This window comes from Leuciscus leuciscus (assembly GCF_965113295.1).
Source record: "Leuciscus leuciscus genome assembly, chromosome: 7".
Classification (NCBI taxonomy): domain Eukaryota; kingdom Metazoa; phylum Chordata; class Actinopteri; order Cypriniformes; family Leuciscidae; genus Leuciscus; species Leuciscus leuciscus.
In genome coordinates, this window is record NC_138731.1 from 43,293,761 (window position 1) to 43,309,642 (window position 15,882).

At 37.4% G+C, this 15,882-nt stretch overlaps 1 protein-coding gene and 1 long non-coding RNA gene across 2 annotated transcripts in view; one reads left to right on the top strand and one right to left on the bottom strand.

Annotated features, from left to right (window-relative positions):
- The window catches only part of LOC309502376 (E3 ubiquitin-protein ligase MARCHF4-like), a 35,156-nt gene extending 22,675 nt beyond the window's left edge, over window positions 1-12,481 (top strand). The window contains exons 2-4 of the mRNA XM_082174769.1: window positions 6,300-6,455; window positions 8,554-8,746; window positions 11,831-12,481. Coding sequence (XP_082030895.1) covers window positions 6,300-6,455; window positions 8,554-8,746; window positions 11,831-12,264 — 783 coding nt within the window. The 3' untranslated portion in view covers window positions 12,265-12,481. The remainder of the gene's footprint in view (window positions 1-6,299; window positions 6,456-8,553; window positions 8,747-11,830) is intronic.
- Window positions 1-12,581, bottom strand: part of LOC309502438 — a 14,544-nt gene extending 1,963 nt beyond the window's left edge. The window contains exons 1-3 of the long non-coding RNA XR_014207280.1: window positions 12,475-12,581; window positions 9,040-9,108; window positions 8,574-8,758 (exon numbers count right to left, since the gene is read on the bottom strand). This is a non-coding gene — a long non-coding RNA (uncharacterized lncRNA). The remainder of the gene's footprint in view (window positions 1-8,573; window positions 8,759-9,039; window positions 9,109-12,474) is intronic.
- Window positions 12,582-15,882: the final 3,301 nt, after the last annotated feature.

The following is a 15,882-nucleotide window of genomic DNA, read 5'->3' on the forward strand; positions in this document are numbered from 1 at the left end:
CTCCTAGACAATGAGATTAAATAGAGATTACATTGAGTTTCAGGAGATAAGGAAAAACAGAACTCGAGATCTCAACAATGTCTCAAACTGTACTCAGATTTGACAAGATACCAAAGTCTGTGAGAAAAAGTCATTTGTTTCTATTTGTATTTTGCATTTGATAATTAAAACATGTCTGAGAACTCAATTTAGTCTTTTGAGCAATGAAAGAGCAACCTGTGAGCAATACAGTTTTCCTCTAGGAGACACGGAAGAAAGAAAAATACATCTCAACTCATTCTTCAAGACAGCAGTGAGATTAAATAGAGATCAAATTGAGTCTCCTAATTCTCAGATGTTTCTCCTGAAGGCCCCAGTAATCTCACATATATCCTCAATCATCTCATACAGTCTCAAACGGTGATTCGATTTTCTGCAATCAAAAGACAGAGAGATATTTCTCATCAGTCCATTCTACTCTCATTGATTTTAAAGCTTCTTGTGTGCTCACAGGTTGCTCATTCATTGCTCAAGAGACATAATGTAGTTTTAATTGAAGTATCAACTTTGTCTCAGATGTTTCTCATAAGAGCAACTCTGGCAATGCCGAATTCAAGGAGATAATCATGAAGAAAATCTCTTTGATATCTCAGCTGTGTCTCCTAGGCAAGCAATGAGAGTTTCCTGTGTTACCAGTAATTTCAATGATCTCAATACTGTCTCAAACGGTGCTCAGATTTTGCCACAATACAAAAGTCTGCAATCAAAAGTCAGATAGGGCATGATTTTAGGGAACAGCCATTTGTAGTCCGAAACCATAGTGGACGTTATTGAGTCCACTCATTCTATCCCACATTGCACCAGATTTTGCAAGAAAAACTTGCAATTCTGAGGACAAAAAGTCACAATTATGATTTACATCACAGTTGTGAGTTATAAAGTCCAAATTGGGAGATATAAACTTGCAGTTATAAACTTAAAAGTCTTTAAAAATCTTATAGTTTTCAATGTTATGTTTAAATGTTATTTCATATCGTCACTATAGGCTAAAACATTATACTCCCTATGAACTGCATATGTGAATATCATCTAGATCTATTGTTTACATCAAATTCATGCTTTAATGGCAGGTTTCATCAGTCCAATCTGTCTGTTTAATGGCTTGCAACCATAAAAGTGTGTGTAAAGTTTCAAAGGGCTTCTTCGTCGACGGTATTCTATAAAAAGAAGATTAGCGCGGCATCCAAAATTGAATACATCCATACTGTATAGTATGAAAAGAAAAAAACATTACGCCAACGAAGTAGTGAGTCTGAATACGTTGAGTTCTTTTTTGCTGCTTATAAAGGGGTGATGAACTGAGAAATAAAATTTTCCTTGAGCTTTTGCCATATAAGAGGTCATCATACTATCAGAATATCCTGTAAATTTCAGAACTGAAAACGTCCTTGTTAGTCCAGTAAAAGCTTTGATTGACACCAGGTACAGCGAACGACAGGTTTTTCAAAGTGGGGATCTAGGAGGTCAAAGGGTATCAAACCCCGCCTCCGCAGAAGATCATCAACGCCTACTTCAACACTGCCTGGGGGGTAAACAATCCAACGGTCTCCATTGACTTTGCATTGCGAGAGGCTGCCTCCTTGTCATTTATGACTTATAACAAAAGACAGAAAAATGCCTAAAAGCTGCTGTGTGACAAGGTGTACAGCAAACAAGCAAAAAACCCGGAAATACATTTTTATAAGCTTCTGAACCGTAAAAGACAGCCTTTAAGGAGACAAAAGTGGATACAGACAATAAGACGTGAAGCATCAGCAGGAAGAATGGGTAAATTGTGGGATCCTGACACTCAGTATGTCTACGTGTGCAGTAAACATTTTGTCACTGGTAAGTCAAATATCCAAATGTCAGTTTTATATATAATATTTACGTAAGCTAAGCTGGAGCATTTTTTACAATATCATGTCGCGTTCCAGTGGGCGTAGTTCTCAGAGTAGTTAGAGAACTAGTTGCGCTCTGTCTCAATTGATTCACTTTTATGTCCTGAAACAACCGTTTTTTGGGGGTCGACAGCTTATAAAAATGTATTTCTGGGTGTTTTAGCTTGTTTGCTGTACACCTTGTCACATAGCAGCTTTTAGACATTGTTTTGTTTTTTGTTATAAGTCATAAATGACAAGGAGGCAGCCTCTCGCAATGCAAAGTCAATGGAGACCGTTGGATTGTCCCCCCCGGTGTGGGCGTGGCCTAAATACGCTCTGTCTCTATTACATTAAACTCATTATAATATGCAAAACTGTTATCCAATCATAGCAGTGGGCGTTTACTTCCAAGTCTTCAATGCGGCACGCCCATAAAAACCGAGCGTTTCAGGAGCTAGGCTCAAAACCAGGGTAGAAAATAGCCTATTACTTGTTCATTTTGATGTTTTTGAAAGTAAAAACCAAGCAAACGTCATAAGTTGACCTCAGACAACAATTTCATTTTTTAAAAAAAGCCAGTTCATGACCCCTTTAAACAGTCAAATACACACAAAATAATGTCAAAATGCAGATCTTGGCGAGTGTACATGTAAACACAGTCACTTACGTTTTAAGTGAATGTAAACAGTTGTTGTGTTTTATTCAAGCATCAGCTCAAATGTTCTCAGATGTTTCTTCTAAAATACAGCAAAACACAACATCAGCAACTTGAGTCTATCTGTATTTCTTCGCAATCATTTAAAGTCCCCCTGTAGTCAATAATTGTATCCCTTAAAACTCATCTTTGATCTCCAAAATGACATATTTTAATGTTTTTTCATTGAATGCCTTAAAATATCTTGAATGTAACTCGACACCCTTGCCTCATTTAGTATGCGCGGCTCTATGAATATGCAAATGAGCCCCGCCTCCACTCACTCACTCAGCTCAGAGATCCACTGGTTGACGATCACACGTTGATCTGATTGGTTACAAGGTAGTTTGTGACGTCAGAAACACCAGCGATTTCAAAGCGTGTGTTTGAGACTGTCTTTGGTTCACTGCAGTTTTAAGGAGAAAATACTCAGCAGTGACTTATGAATTTGCACATGGTTTGTCTTAAAGCATATTAAACACACCACATAGACATACAACATTAAAAGCTGGATTTTCACTACAAGGAGACTTTAAAGTTAACAAAACTGAGCACTCGTATGTGTCCTGAGCAAACTGCGCAATAGCATCCTCGCATTAGTTTTATCTGATCTGATTTTGGGCTCTGAAACGTTTAACTCGAGCTCTGTTTATACACTCATCTTCTGCACGTTGTTTGTGCGAGTGTCGATGTCTCTCAGCGTGACGCTAGCGTTAGTGTTTGCTGGAAGGTGAGCGTCACACTGCGCCACACCTGTTCCTGTGTCTGCTGCTCCTCAGATACGCTTCACACACACACACACACACACACACGACAGTCTCTACAACCATCCGCGTTCGTCACACACTGTCCCGTACATGCAGGAGAGCAGAACACCACACACACATTACTCAGTACAACACCGTCCCGTAGTAAAAAATACCACACAAGACGCACATTAGATGCTCACGTCCAAAACATAGTGAGAAAAACCAGATTAAACGTATGTTGCTAAATAATGCCACAATACTCTAATAAGCATAAATATAGACAGCACACATAGATATTGGGTAAAATAGATCATTTTTAAGGAGTACTAGGGTAGTAAATGATTGGTAAGTATATTTATAATACTATATAATATGCTTCAAAGATTTCTCCCACATTTTGGATCCGTCGTAAAGCCAATCCCATAATGTGATATTCTCTTTCGGAATAGACTTTGCATGCCTTAAAATCGCTGTGTTTTGGGACAGAGCCCTTTCTTTATAGTGCATGGTTTCATACTGTAAGTGTCAGGGCTAATAGGTGTTGTACAGTAGGTGTCATGACAAAGAGTGTCACTCAATTATGAAATAGTGTAGGTTATGACTAAACTAACATCTGGATGCTTGCGTTATAGTTTTGTTTTTAAGCTACACATTTCAATCTGCATCTATACACTGCAGAGTAAAAGATTGGGGTCGGTAAGATTTTTTACTGTACTTTAAGTATCTTCCGCTCACCGAGGCTGCATTTATTTGATCAAAAATACAGTACAAAATAGTGAAATATTATTACAAATTCAAATTGTTTAATAAGAAAAAAAAAATTCTATTGTAATATATGTGACCCTGGATCACGTCACCAGTCTCGAGTCGCACGGGTATATCTGTGGCAATCACCAACAATACATTATATGGGTCAAAATTATAGATTTTGTCTTTTATGCCAAAAATCATTAGGATATTAAGTAAAGATCATGTTCCGTGAAGATATTTTGTAAATTTCCTACCGTAAATATATAAAACATTTATTTTTGTGAGTGAATGCAGCACAATCGTGAACATAAATGAACAACTTTAAAGGAGATTTTCTCAATGTTTCGATTTTTTTGCATCCTCAGATTCCAGATTTTCAATAGTTGTATCTAGACCAAATATTGTCCTATCCTAACAAACCATACATCAATGGAAAGCTTATTTATAATGATGCATAAATCTCAATTTCAAAGAATTGACCCTTGTGACTGGTTTTGTGGTCCAGGGTCACATATATTGTAAAATATAATTTATTCCTGTGACTAAGACTAAGAATTTTCAGCATCATTACTCGAGTCTTCAGTGTCACATGATCCTTCAGAAATCATTGAACATATCTGAACATGCAACATATCAAAAGAAAGAACAGACCCTTTGCTTTAAAAAAAATAATAAAAATGAAAATGCACATAAAAAAGCAACATTTTGAATATAAAGCTGAGAAAATCGTGAAAATCGTCACTTGTTTCTGCTTCTTCTTCGTCAGTGTTTTGATTGGGAGATTCAGTATTCGTTCAGGAGATGTGTAATAGCGCCCCCTACCATATAACACTGAAAGCCAGAAAATTCCGTCAATGGCGGGGAAAGAGTTAATAAAAATTAAAAAATAGCACTGACCCCAGACTTTTGAACAGTATTGTAGTTCACCAAAAAAAATAAAAATTCTGTGATCTTTTACTCTCCCTCATGTTGTTCCAAACCTGCGTGACTTTCCGTCTTCTGCAGAACACAAAAGAAGAGTTTAGTTTGTTTTTAAAGGATATTTAAGACAGTGGGTCTTCACCTGGAGATTCTCACATTCTGCCTAACATTTGTATTTTTAGTGCACTATGCCTTTAAATATCCAAACACAGCATGAACAGCACAGTCGATCTGTTAGCTTACTGTGATTGCACAGAATCACAGCGCTTCTGCAGTTTACCATGTGTAGCGCAGTCACTCTGAATGAATGTTGGGCTTTAGTTCTCTTTATCCAATTTTAAAATTCATACAGTGTCCATGAGGAAGATAAATTATTCATTCTGAAATAGTCAATTCATTTTTCATTATGTCTGAAATGTCTAAAACCAAGATAAAACATTGAAAAATAAATAGATGATAAAAAGTGCTGGGTATTGAAAAGGCGCAGATAAAAATACTTTTTAAAAACATATTTATAACAAACTAAGAATTTATAAGGGCTCTAAATGATCAAAACGTTGCTGAAAAAAGCCTGTTGCACACAATCCACTACATGCCTTCTGTCATCTGAATGATAGTTTATACTTTTTTATTGTAAAACTGTTATGCTCATGGTTCATGTCTTTTTGCTGTGAAAACGAATTTTTATAAAGTAAACATAAGAATAACTTTTATGTTGTCATTAATATTTTAAGATTAACACTTACTGGACTGAAGCAACTTATTATACTGGATTATCCATACTTAAAAAAAAATTTATTTAGAAAAATCATGTTAAAATGTGAGTCTAAAATATGATCATCAATGCTTTTGAGGAACGTTTCTTTATTCATCTGTCAATCATCATTGTATTGCATTGCACTATAAGTTTTAATACTACAGATATTTAATCATAAAACTAAGCATTTAAATATCATCTTACTAAGATTATTGGAGATATAGAGCTTATATTTATGTGGATTTTATGCAAGTAGTCACTGTTATAAAGATCTCATTGATTTACATTAAAAGCATCAGCATTTCATCTTACTTTTTGGCCATATAAATATCAGAATCTGCACCAAACTGTGTATTTTGGGCCTCTGAATAAAATTCTGATGTTTTTTCATTCTCGAGTGTGAGGATGTCAGGTTCATGTCAGAATTACAGGGTTAATATTCCTTCATTCTCTTCTCTGGATGCTCAGGTAATGGTGTTTTTACTGAGAGTCTCATGTGTGTGTGTGTGTGTGTGTGTGTGTGTCAGGGCGAGCTGCTGAGCCCGTGTCGCTGCAGCGGGTCCGTTCGCAGCACTCATCAGCCGTGTCTCATCAAGTGGATCAGTGAAAGAGGCTCGTGGACCTGTGAACTCTGTTACTACAAGTATCAGGTGATCGCCATCAGCACCAAGAACCCACTGCAGGTACAACACGTGTTAAAAGGGTGGTATAATGTCTTTTCACAAGATGTAAAATAAGTCTCTGATGTCCCCAGAGTGTGTGTGTGAAGTTTTAGCTCAAAATACCCCACAGATATTTTTATATGTTAAAGTTGTACATTTTTGAGGGTGAGCAAAAACACACCGGTTTGTGTCTGTTCCTTTAAATGCAAATGAGCTGCTGCTCCCGGCACAGGGGGCGGAGCTTCAACAGCTTGCACTCACACAGACATGCACTGAAAATTTCAAAAACGTTTAGCCTTTTATGTTTAAACCGGAGTCAGACAATGATGGAGAGACTCAAGAAGAAGAGACAACATGTAGAAGCAACAGGACATTTCTGAATGTTTAGTTGATGAGTTTATGTAGCTTATGTGTAGTTATCTTCTAGTCATTGATTAGCATATTCTGTCTTGATAATCTATAAATCGTGTTCAGGGGGCGGGGTTTATGTAAATTGTAGGGTTGGTGATGTCACTAACCCGGGAGGAATGTCATGTAGTCTCTACCAGCCGTTTGTTGTAGTTCTTAAAAAGCGATTTCTTTAAAAGCAAATATCTCCCTTTGCTTTGAACTTTGAGCGTTGTAACTTTGCAGATGTTGTTTATGCTCAAACAGCAACATTACACACTAACTAAAGTTAGAAAAGTGAAATCATAATCAACCACCCCTTTAAATGATGCAACTACACAAAACCACTACAAGACTGAAGAAAATTAGGCCTGAATTAGTATAGTAACGGTTTTGATTCTTAATTATTCTACTCAAAATTATTTTAATTTGGAGCAAGGTCCCCTCCAATAATGTCGGAAGTTTGGGGTCTATAAGATTTGTGAATGTTTTTGAAAGAAGTCTCTTCTGCTCACCAAAGACCGCAATTATTTGATCAAAAATGCAGTAAAAATAGTGAAATATTATTGCAGTTTAAACTAACCGTTTTCTATGTGAATATATAGTAATATGTAATTTATTCCTGTGATCAAAGCTGAATTTTCAGCATCATTACTCCAGTCTTCAGTGTCACATGATCCTTCAGAAATCATGATGATTTGATGATCAAGACACATTTATGTTTATTATCAATGTTGAAAACAGCTTAAACTGCTGAATACTTTTTTTGTGTGGAAACTGTGATACATTTTTGTTAATGAATAGAAACTTGAAAAGCATTTATTTGAGATAAAAAAAATATTTAGTGACATTAAAAATGTCTTCGCTGTCACGTTTGATCAATTTAATGTGTCCTTGCTGAAAATAATAAATAAAACCCCCAAACTAAATGGTACTACACTAAACAAGAACAATACTGTATTTGGTCGTACTATATTGTTTTAACTAAAGTGCATTTATAAACAACATTACAAACAATAAAACTCCAAATGTGTATCTGTAACTTCACATCGTCACTGAGGTTTAGTGAATCAAGGATCACTCTGTGTCATTAGACCAATTCAAACCCAACTAAAACTAACCGTGAGGCTGATTCTTGAGTCTTTTATAGAGAACGAGTTAATTTTAATCATTTGTTTGCAAACCAGAGAATGTTTGAATCATATATGACCCTGGATCACAAAACCAGTCTCGAGTCGCACGGGTATATCTGTGGCAATAGCCAACAATACATTGTACTGGTCAAAATTATCGATTTTTCTTTTATGCCAAAAATCATTAGGATATTAAGTAAAGATCATGTTCCATGAAGATATTTTGTAAATTTTCTACCGTAAATATATAAAACATTTATTTTTGTGAGTGAATGCAGCACAATCGTGAACATAAATGCACAACTTTAAAGGAGATTTTCTCAATGTTTAGATTTTTTTGCACCCTCAGATTCCAGATTTTCAAATAGTTGTATAATTGTCCTATCCTAACAAACCATACATCAATGGAAAGCTTATTTATTCAGTTTTCAGATGATCAATAAATCTCAATTTCAAAAAATTGACCAATGTGACTGGTTTTATGGTCCAGGGTCAAATATAGTTTTGAATAAGAACTGGATCTTGACTCTCAATCCTAAATAGTGAGATACAATAGAACTGAAACACCCTTCTCTCTCCGTCTTTGTCTTTTAATGAAGTGGCAAGCGATTTCCCTCACCGTCATAGAGAAGGTCCAGATAGCGGCGGCCATCTTGGGTTCCCTCTTCCTCATCGCCAGCATCTCGTGGCTCGTGTGGTCGTCTCTCAGCCCTTCGGCCAAATGGCAACGGCAAGACCTGCTCTTTCAGATCTGTTACGGGATGTACGGCTTCATGGACGTCATCTGCATCGGTACGTGCGGTTCTGCATGGGGTCAGAGGTCAAGTTAGGGTTTAAATGAAGGATAAACTATATAATATATTCAGTCATAATGAGACGTTTATGCAGTTTAGTTCAGCTCTTTTTTTTTCACTGGGGAAGTTTCACTGCTTTCTGAAAGTTCTAGTTTTCTTAGTACAATAAATATATTTATAAGAAAAGATGAAGGAGAATATTACTACAAACTCTTTTAAAGAAATCCACAGACAGTATGTGTGTTTTAAAAGCAGAAAAACCTTGAAACTTGGTCTGTAAAGAACCCATACCTCATTTAATCTTCTTCTGTGACTCACAATGCACCTGTGACCATGAATATAATGCAGCGGGAGTCAAATCTAAAGGGAAAAAAAAACACATGTAGCAACATTTAAATATTATATCATGCATTAATACAGCATGTAATATTAACTGCTCCATTTTAATGATTGAGTCTCAGTCCCAGTGAGTGCAGCGAACTCACATCCACACAGATTTGATAGAATACTAAATACATACGGTCACATATGAGCGTAAACAGAAGAAGTAAAAAAGCAAAAGAAATCAGATGATGAATGATTCAGTTAGTTTGTTTTTGAGCAAACGGCATATAAAACATGCGGCAGCAGGAGAGATTGTTTGTGTCCTATTCATCCTCAGTCATTAGAGCCCAATACAGGATTTAAAGCAGTCATCATTAACTCAAACTCATATTGTTATTCAAGTATTTTTAAATACATGTGTATATTTTTCTCACTCAATTTACCACTGACTGCCTCTGATTGCTTTTAGAGGGAAGAACTGCCTATAACTTTGCGTGTATTCGACCATTCAAGTGCAATAAGACGTGAAAGAGAACCGAATTCCCAAGTTTTTTTCACTGGTTATTGTGTTTAATAACACTTTTTGACATTGAGCGCGTCCAAAATTCGCGTTCGCCTTCGAAGAGAGGCAGCTTTCTGTGCGCACACTTTCCTTTTTCCTGTTCAGGATAGGATATATTGCACTAATAACTCTTTTTAACATCAAGCACATCCCGCTTATATTCTCATTCATGCATTTCATCACTCTGAAGTGTCAATAGTGCTATATATTTACATACCGCACTATAGCAAAATCTCTAGCGATAGACATTTTATACCGTGGTAATGATATCGTCATACCGCTATGCCCAAGCTCATTTTTAGATCGTGTTAGTTAATGCATTAACTAATGTTAACAAATGAGACCTTATTGTAAAGTGTTATCATTTTCTTTATCTCAGTGATGTGACCCTTTAGGGCCCTATCTTACACATGGTGCAATGCAGCGCCAGGCGCGGCGCAAGTGTTTTTTGCTAGTTTCAGCCCGACGCAGTTATCATTTTCACGTCCTGCGTCACGTTGTTTAAAGCTACACTGTGTGATATTTTCCCCCATCTAGCGGTGAAATTGTATATGACTACCCAGTGAATATTAGTTTCTGTTCCTTTCAATTTCGAGGGCGTTTTAACTCCTGTGGGGTGGTGGTGGCGCAATGGATAAGACACATGCCTTTGGTGTGAGAGACCCGGGTTCGAATCCACTGTGAGACACCAATGTGTCCCTGAGCAAGACACTTAACCCCTAGTTGCTCCAGAGGCGTGCGACCTCTGACATATATAGCAATTGTAAGTCGCTTTGTATAAAAGCGTCAGCTAAATGAATAAATGTAAATGTAAATGTAAACTCCTACGGTGGCCGTATTATTCCAAGATTAACATGGCTTCCAGTTCGACTTCGTCCAATTGCGCCTTTAAAACTATCACCTGTGATCCGTCGCAGCACAGATTTATGTTACAAGGTAAACAATACTTTTTCACCATTGACATGAGGAAAAGTAACGCAAGTTATACTAGAGGTCGTTCTGGCGTTATGCACAACCATGCTATGGTTAGACAAGCAACTATAAAACTTTGAATTTACACAAATAGGCTGAATTACCTGTCGAGAAGAAAGCAGGCAACCTCGGCGTCCTCATGAGCTCTTTCCATCTGGGAAAAGTTACTCCAGTATTGACTTTGGTCTTGCTGATTTGCTTCCTTGGCGACTCTGCTACATGTCCTCGAAAACAGGCGAGATCCTCCATCAGCAATCTTTCAAATCTGCCGGCAATCGCGAGTAATCTCCCCCTCGCATTCGTCTCTGTGTCACTGAGTGTAAAGCGCGAAAGGCGAAGCTTGAATTTACAGGTATGTCCCTCTTTGGCTAATGTAGTTTCAAGATGGAGGGGCAACATGGCGACCGGCATTCGAACCCCTCACCCGTATGTACTTTCAATGGCAGATTATAAACTTACGAGAATACTTTATTACTTTAAAGAAGTAAATATACATTAATGAGCACATATATTTTTGAAAGAACTAAGTGTTTTTTGCTAAGAATCAACAAAAAAAATTACACAATGTAGCTTTAAATAGCAAATGCATTTGCACCCATTTGTGCGCCCATGGGCGTGCTGGTCTGAAAACGAGGTGTGTTCTGGTGCATTGTTGGCACGTTGCTATCTGGAGGCAAATGGAATAGACTGAGCCATTGACCAACTGAACCCTAGTCTAAAGTCAATGACGCAGTATTTTTTTGTTATTTAAAGAGCGCGTTAGTCATGTGCGCCTATAGGCGGGTCCAAAACACATGTACACTTTGTCCCGTAGATGGTCTGCTTTAACCTCGCGCATGAGCAGATCCATTTCCTCGCTAGAGAAGCGTTTAGTTTTTCCGCTTGCAAATTCCACCATGTAAATAGCGAATCCGCCAAGGCACGAGCACCACTGGCTTTTAAAGGGAATGGGAGATGAGACTCTGATTGGTTAATTGCACGTTATGCCCAAAACACACCCATTACTCATTAAGAGAATAGGCACAACCCTTTTAGACCATGCACCGATAATTTTTCCAGTCGTTAAACTAGCAAAAGTGGATTCGGACACGCCATAAGTGCACTTGCGCCGTGCGCTTTAGACCACGCGCTTAGATCGTTAAAATAGGGCCCCTAAACTTTGTTGTTCAGTCATGAATCACGAAAAACATTGCAGAAACATAACCCGAATCAATCTCTCCACAGCTCTAATCGTCCACGAGGGCCGGTCCGTCTTCCGCATATTCCATCGCTGGCAGGCCGTCAATCAGCAGTGGAAAGTTTTAAATTACGACAAAAAGAGAGACAGCGAGGAGGTGAAGAAGAGCGAGGAACTGAAGCGTTCGCTGCTCCACCAGAGGGAGCCGGTGAGAGTGGACGTCTCTCCGTCACCGTCTTCACTCATGGCTTCTGCTGGGACGCCAGCGCTCGACGTGACCGACGTGACCGACGGCTCCACACACACCACACAGGACCCCACAGGCACCGACGGCCCGGCTCTGCCTGAACAACACTGTCCGTATAACCTTCGCTATTTATTGAGCCATCTCCGGCCACACGAGCCCCGGAGCTCGCCGAGTCCCGTCGGCACGAACACCACCAAACCTAGAGAAGTGGTGATGAGAGTCACCACCGTCTGAGGAGGCCTTACGACGGGACGCCTCAAACGCCTTTCAGCACAGACACACGATGAGCACAGCGTTGAAACTGTTGGATTGGATTATAAATGACTTTAATAGATGCTAATCATGAACAATATGGGGTTTTTAATTGCATATGCTGAGATTTAAAGAGCTGAATTTAAAGCGACAGTTCACCCAAAAATGGACATTCTGTCATTCTTTACTCACCCTCATGACGCTCCCAAGACGTGTTCATAGTTTTCAGTCATGTGACTGGCATGGAGATGCCCGTAGAACTTCCATCTGTTTCAATCCACAACTATTTAGACCTCGAAATGAGGAAAAAGAAAAAATTATGTGAACAAAATGCAAGTTTTGGGCACTTGTGATCATCCTACTGCAGTATTTCAATGCTTAACATGAAAAACACTTAAAGTGCCTTAATGTACTAAAACACTGATATTAAAAGATCAAATTGAGTTTACACCTTACTGATGATCATACTAGATACAGGTGAGCAGATGAGTCTAGAATATGAATGCAGTGTGCTAATCGGTGAAGCGTTTTCTTCATAATGGTTTTCTACGGAAAAACGAATAACGAGACACTGCGTGTTGAGTTTATGTTCTGGGTTCATCAGCTTGCCTGTACATAGTATGCATCATTAATAAGCGGTATATTGATTTGATCTTTAAATCTCACTGTCTTACTATATTAGTACTAAGTACAAACCTGGCAAACATGGAATAAAAAAGGAGAATTAATGAAGAATCTTCATGCATAAAACAATTCATTGTTCGACAGTAGAAATAACAAAATATGGGTTTAGAACCTGTGTTATTTAAGTATTATTAATATACTTCTATAGTTTTAATGTTATTTAATCTAATTTATTTATAAGTATAGTTCTATAGTTTTAAATCAATTTGAATTAGTTTGAATCATTTTGTTGGTTTTCTCATTTTCATTAGTTTTATTCATTTTATTTCAGTACTACTTCAGTTATTTTAGTACTTTAAATGAAATGTAGAAATGTTGCCTGTATTTTATTACAGTTAATGTTTATTTTATTTCAAGTAACGAAAATGTTTTTTTTTTTCCTTTATGTTTTAGTTTTAGTCATGGATAATAACCCTGTTTGAGGGTGAGTAAACAATAAGAGCATTTTTGTTTTTGGGTAGATTATTCCTTTATATTTAGATCATATTTATTTGAAGAAACAAAAAAAAGGTCACTATTCATTGAAAAGGTTGATGGTAGTTTTGGGAGATGAAAAAGTCGGCGCACCACGGCTCCAAAAATGTGAAAAATGTAATGATAGACACACACACAGGTGGGAACGCTTCGAGCACGTAGGCTCTTCGTCAGACAATTAAAAGTTAAACACACCACACCTTTATACTCACAGGTGACAAACCCCCCCCCCCCCCCCCTCCCCTAAATTTTTTTTTAATAAATATATATATATATATGTTTTGATACTAAAAACAAAAGCAAGAGCAAATCTTAAAGAATCTGACGAATATCAAATTCTCATCGTGAATTAACGTGAAACCTTCTGGATTTACACACTAGATACTATGGCATAGGGGATTCATTGAATTTAATATTCGTCCAGTTCTTTAAGATTTGCTCTTGATTTTGTTGTTGGTTTATGCAGGTATCACTATTTTAATTGATATTCATTTTGTATGTTTAATTTGACTTTCACATTTAATATACAATATCTTTGTATTTTTCCTTTGTTCTCTTGGGTGACAATTGGTATAATTTTTTTATTTAATTTTTTTTGGTGGTGGGGTGGGGGTGTCACCTGTGAGTATAAAGGTGTGGTGTGTTTAACTTTGAATTGTCTGATGAAGAGCATACGTGCTCGAAGCGTTCCCACCTGTGTGTGAGTCTATCATTACATTTTTCACATTTTTGGAGTCGTGGTGCGCCGACTTTCCCCCCTTTTTATCATTTTCCTTGTTGATCACCCAATTTGAGCAACATTTTGCTTTGCTGTAGATGTGCGTGCTTTGGATCTGAGTTTTGGGAGATTATAAATATGTTTACAGTAACGTTATCGGTGCCGCCACAGAGACGTTAAACGGAGCGCGTGGATCCGCCCATGACCCTTTCACTGTCCATAGATAATGAGTGACAGCTGTCAATCATCACTGTGACAGATGCCACTCAGGACTGCAGCTCAATCTGTTGAAAAGCACAAGCCGTCTTTCTCAAACTCTCTCGCTTTTTCTCTGTTCTTCTCATGCTTGCTGGTAATGCATGTTTTCATATTCTCACAAGCTTTGTGAGGATATTGATCATCTCAAATCATAAAACAGGGACGTCCATGTGAACATTTCTCCCTTGAGCACTTCAAAGTCAACATGAAATCAAAATGAACTATTTTCATAACGCATATCTCTTATTAAGTCTTAGGTGTTATTGTGCACAATTCATCAGTGCACCTTATTCTGAAGAAAACTAATGTTTGTCTTCTTAATCTTTAATCAAAATGTAATGACTTGCTCTGCCTCTGAAATAACTTTCCTTCACAATTTTTTTTACAATCCAATCAATTCCTGATGGATAAAATCAGGTTCTGCTCTACTTTATTTATTTTAACATTTGGTTTCAATGAAAACACATCTCATAATGGAAGTAAAACACGTTGCAAACAGTGTTTCATGTTGACTTTAACACCAGGAGAATTGTCCCTTCAATTATTGTAAGCAAATTACAAATACAATAATATTTACCATATGTTTATCCCACAGACAAACAGTGAAGGCCAGACATTTTGGGTTTGATTATTAAAGGACTAGTTCACTCATAATTTGTCATCATTTACAGGATTCACCCTGTTAAGCAGAATATTGAAGCTGATTTTTCAGGTTCATACAAATAAGTCGAGTAAATGATGACAAAATTGTTGTTTTTGGATGAAATGACGCAGTTTACTTATTTGACCATTATATATTTCTATCAAATATATCAACTTCAACATGGTGTGCTGAGATCCATATTTTTGTCATGTTGCCATTTCATATCTAATGAAATAAAACTAATGTATAAACGAACATCAGCATGAAACGACTGAAATATTACTCATCTTTGGAATCAGACGTGTCTGAAGTCTCACATGATGGAGGACAGAGGCAGGTTTGACCCATCTCAGCACCTGTAGGGCGTCAGGTAACCCTGAACGCTGAATAATTCAGCTGATGAAGACAGTCGGCCTGCAGGAAGATCCCAGAGTTCATCATGAACACGTCCGCTCCACTCCTCCTGAATTCAGCACCTTTAAAAATAAAAGCAGACATGGGTTTATATACAGAGAGCATGAAAGTTTAAACCCCGTCATATCAAAACTGTAGTTTGACACTGAAATCCTTTTAGCAGATAAACTCTGTTTTTCTCTCTCAGAAAGATGTTTGAGGACTCATCCTGAAATATTCGACCAATCAAATGCTGTCTAGAATGAGATTGTCCCTCCCCCCTGATATCATCTGCATAACAAGTAGCACATTATAGTTGTGTCCCAAATAACACACTAAACACGTATACTATGCACTATGTACTCACTCGTGTAGTGTGTGAATTTTATAAGGTTATTTTGTCGTTCAACATCAGAGTCAATTAAGTGCA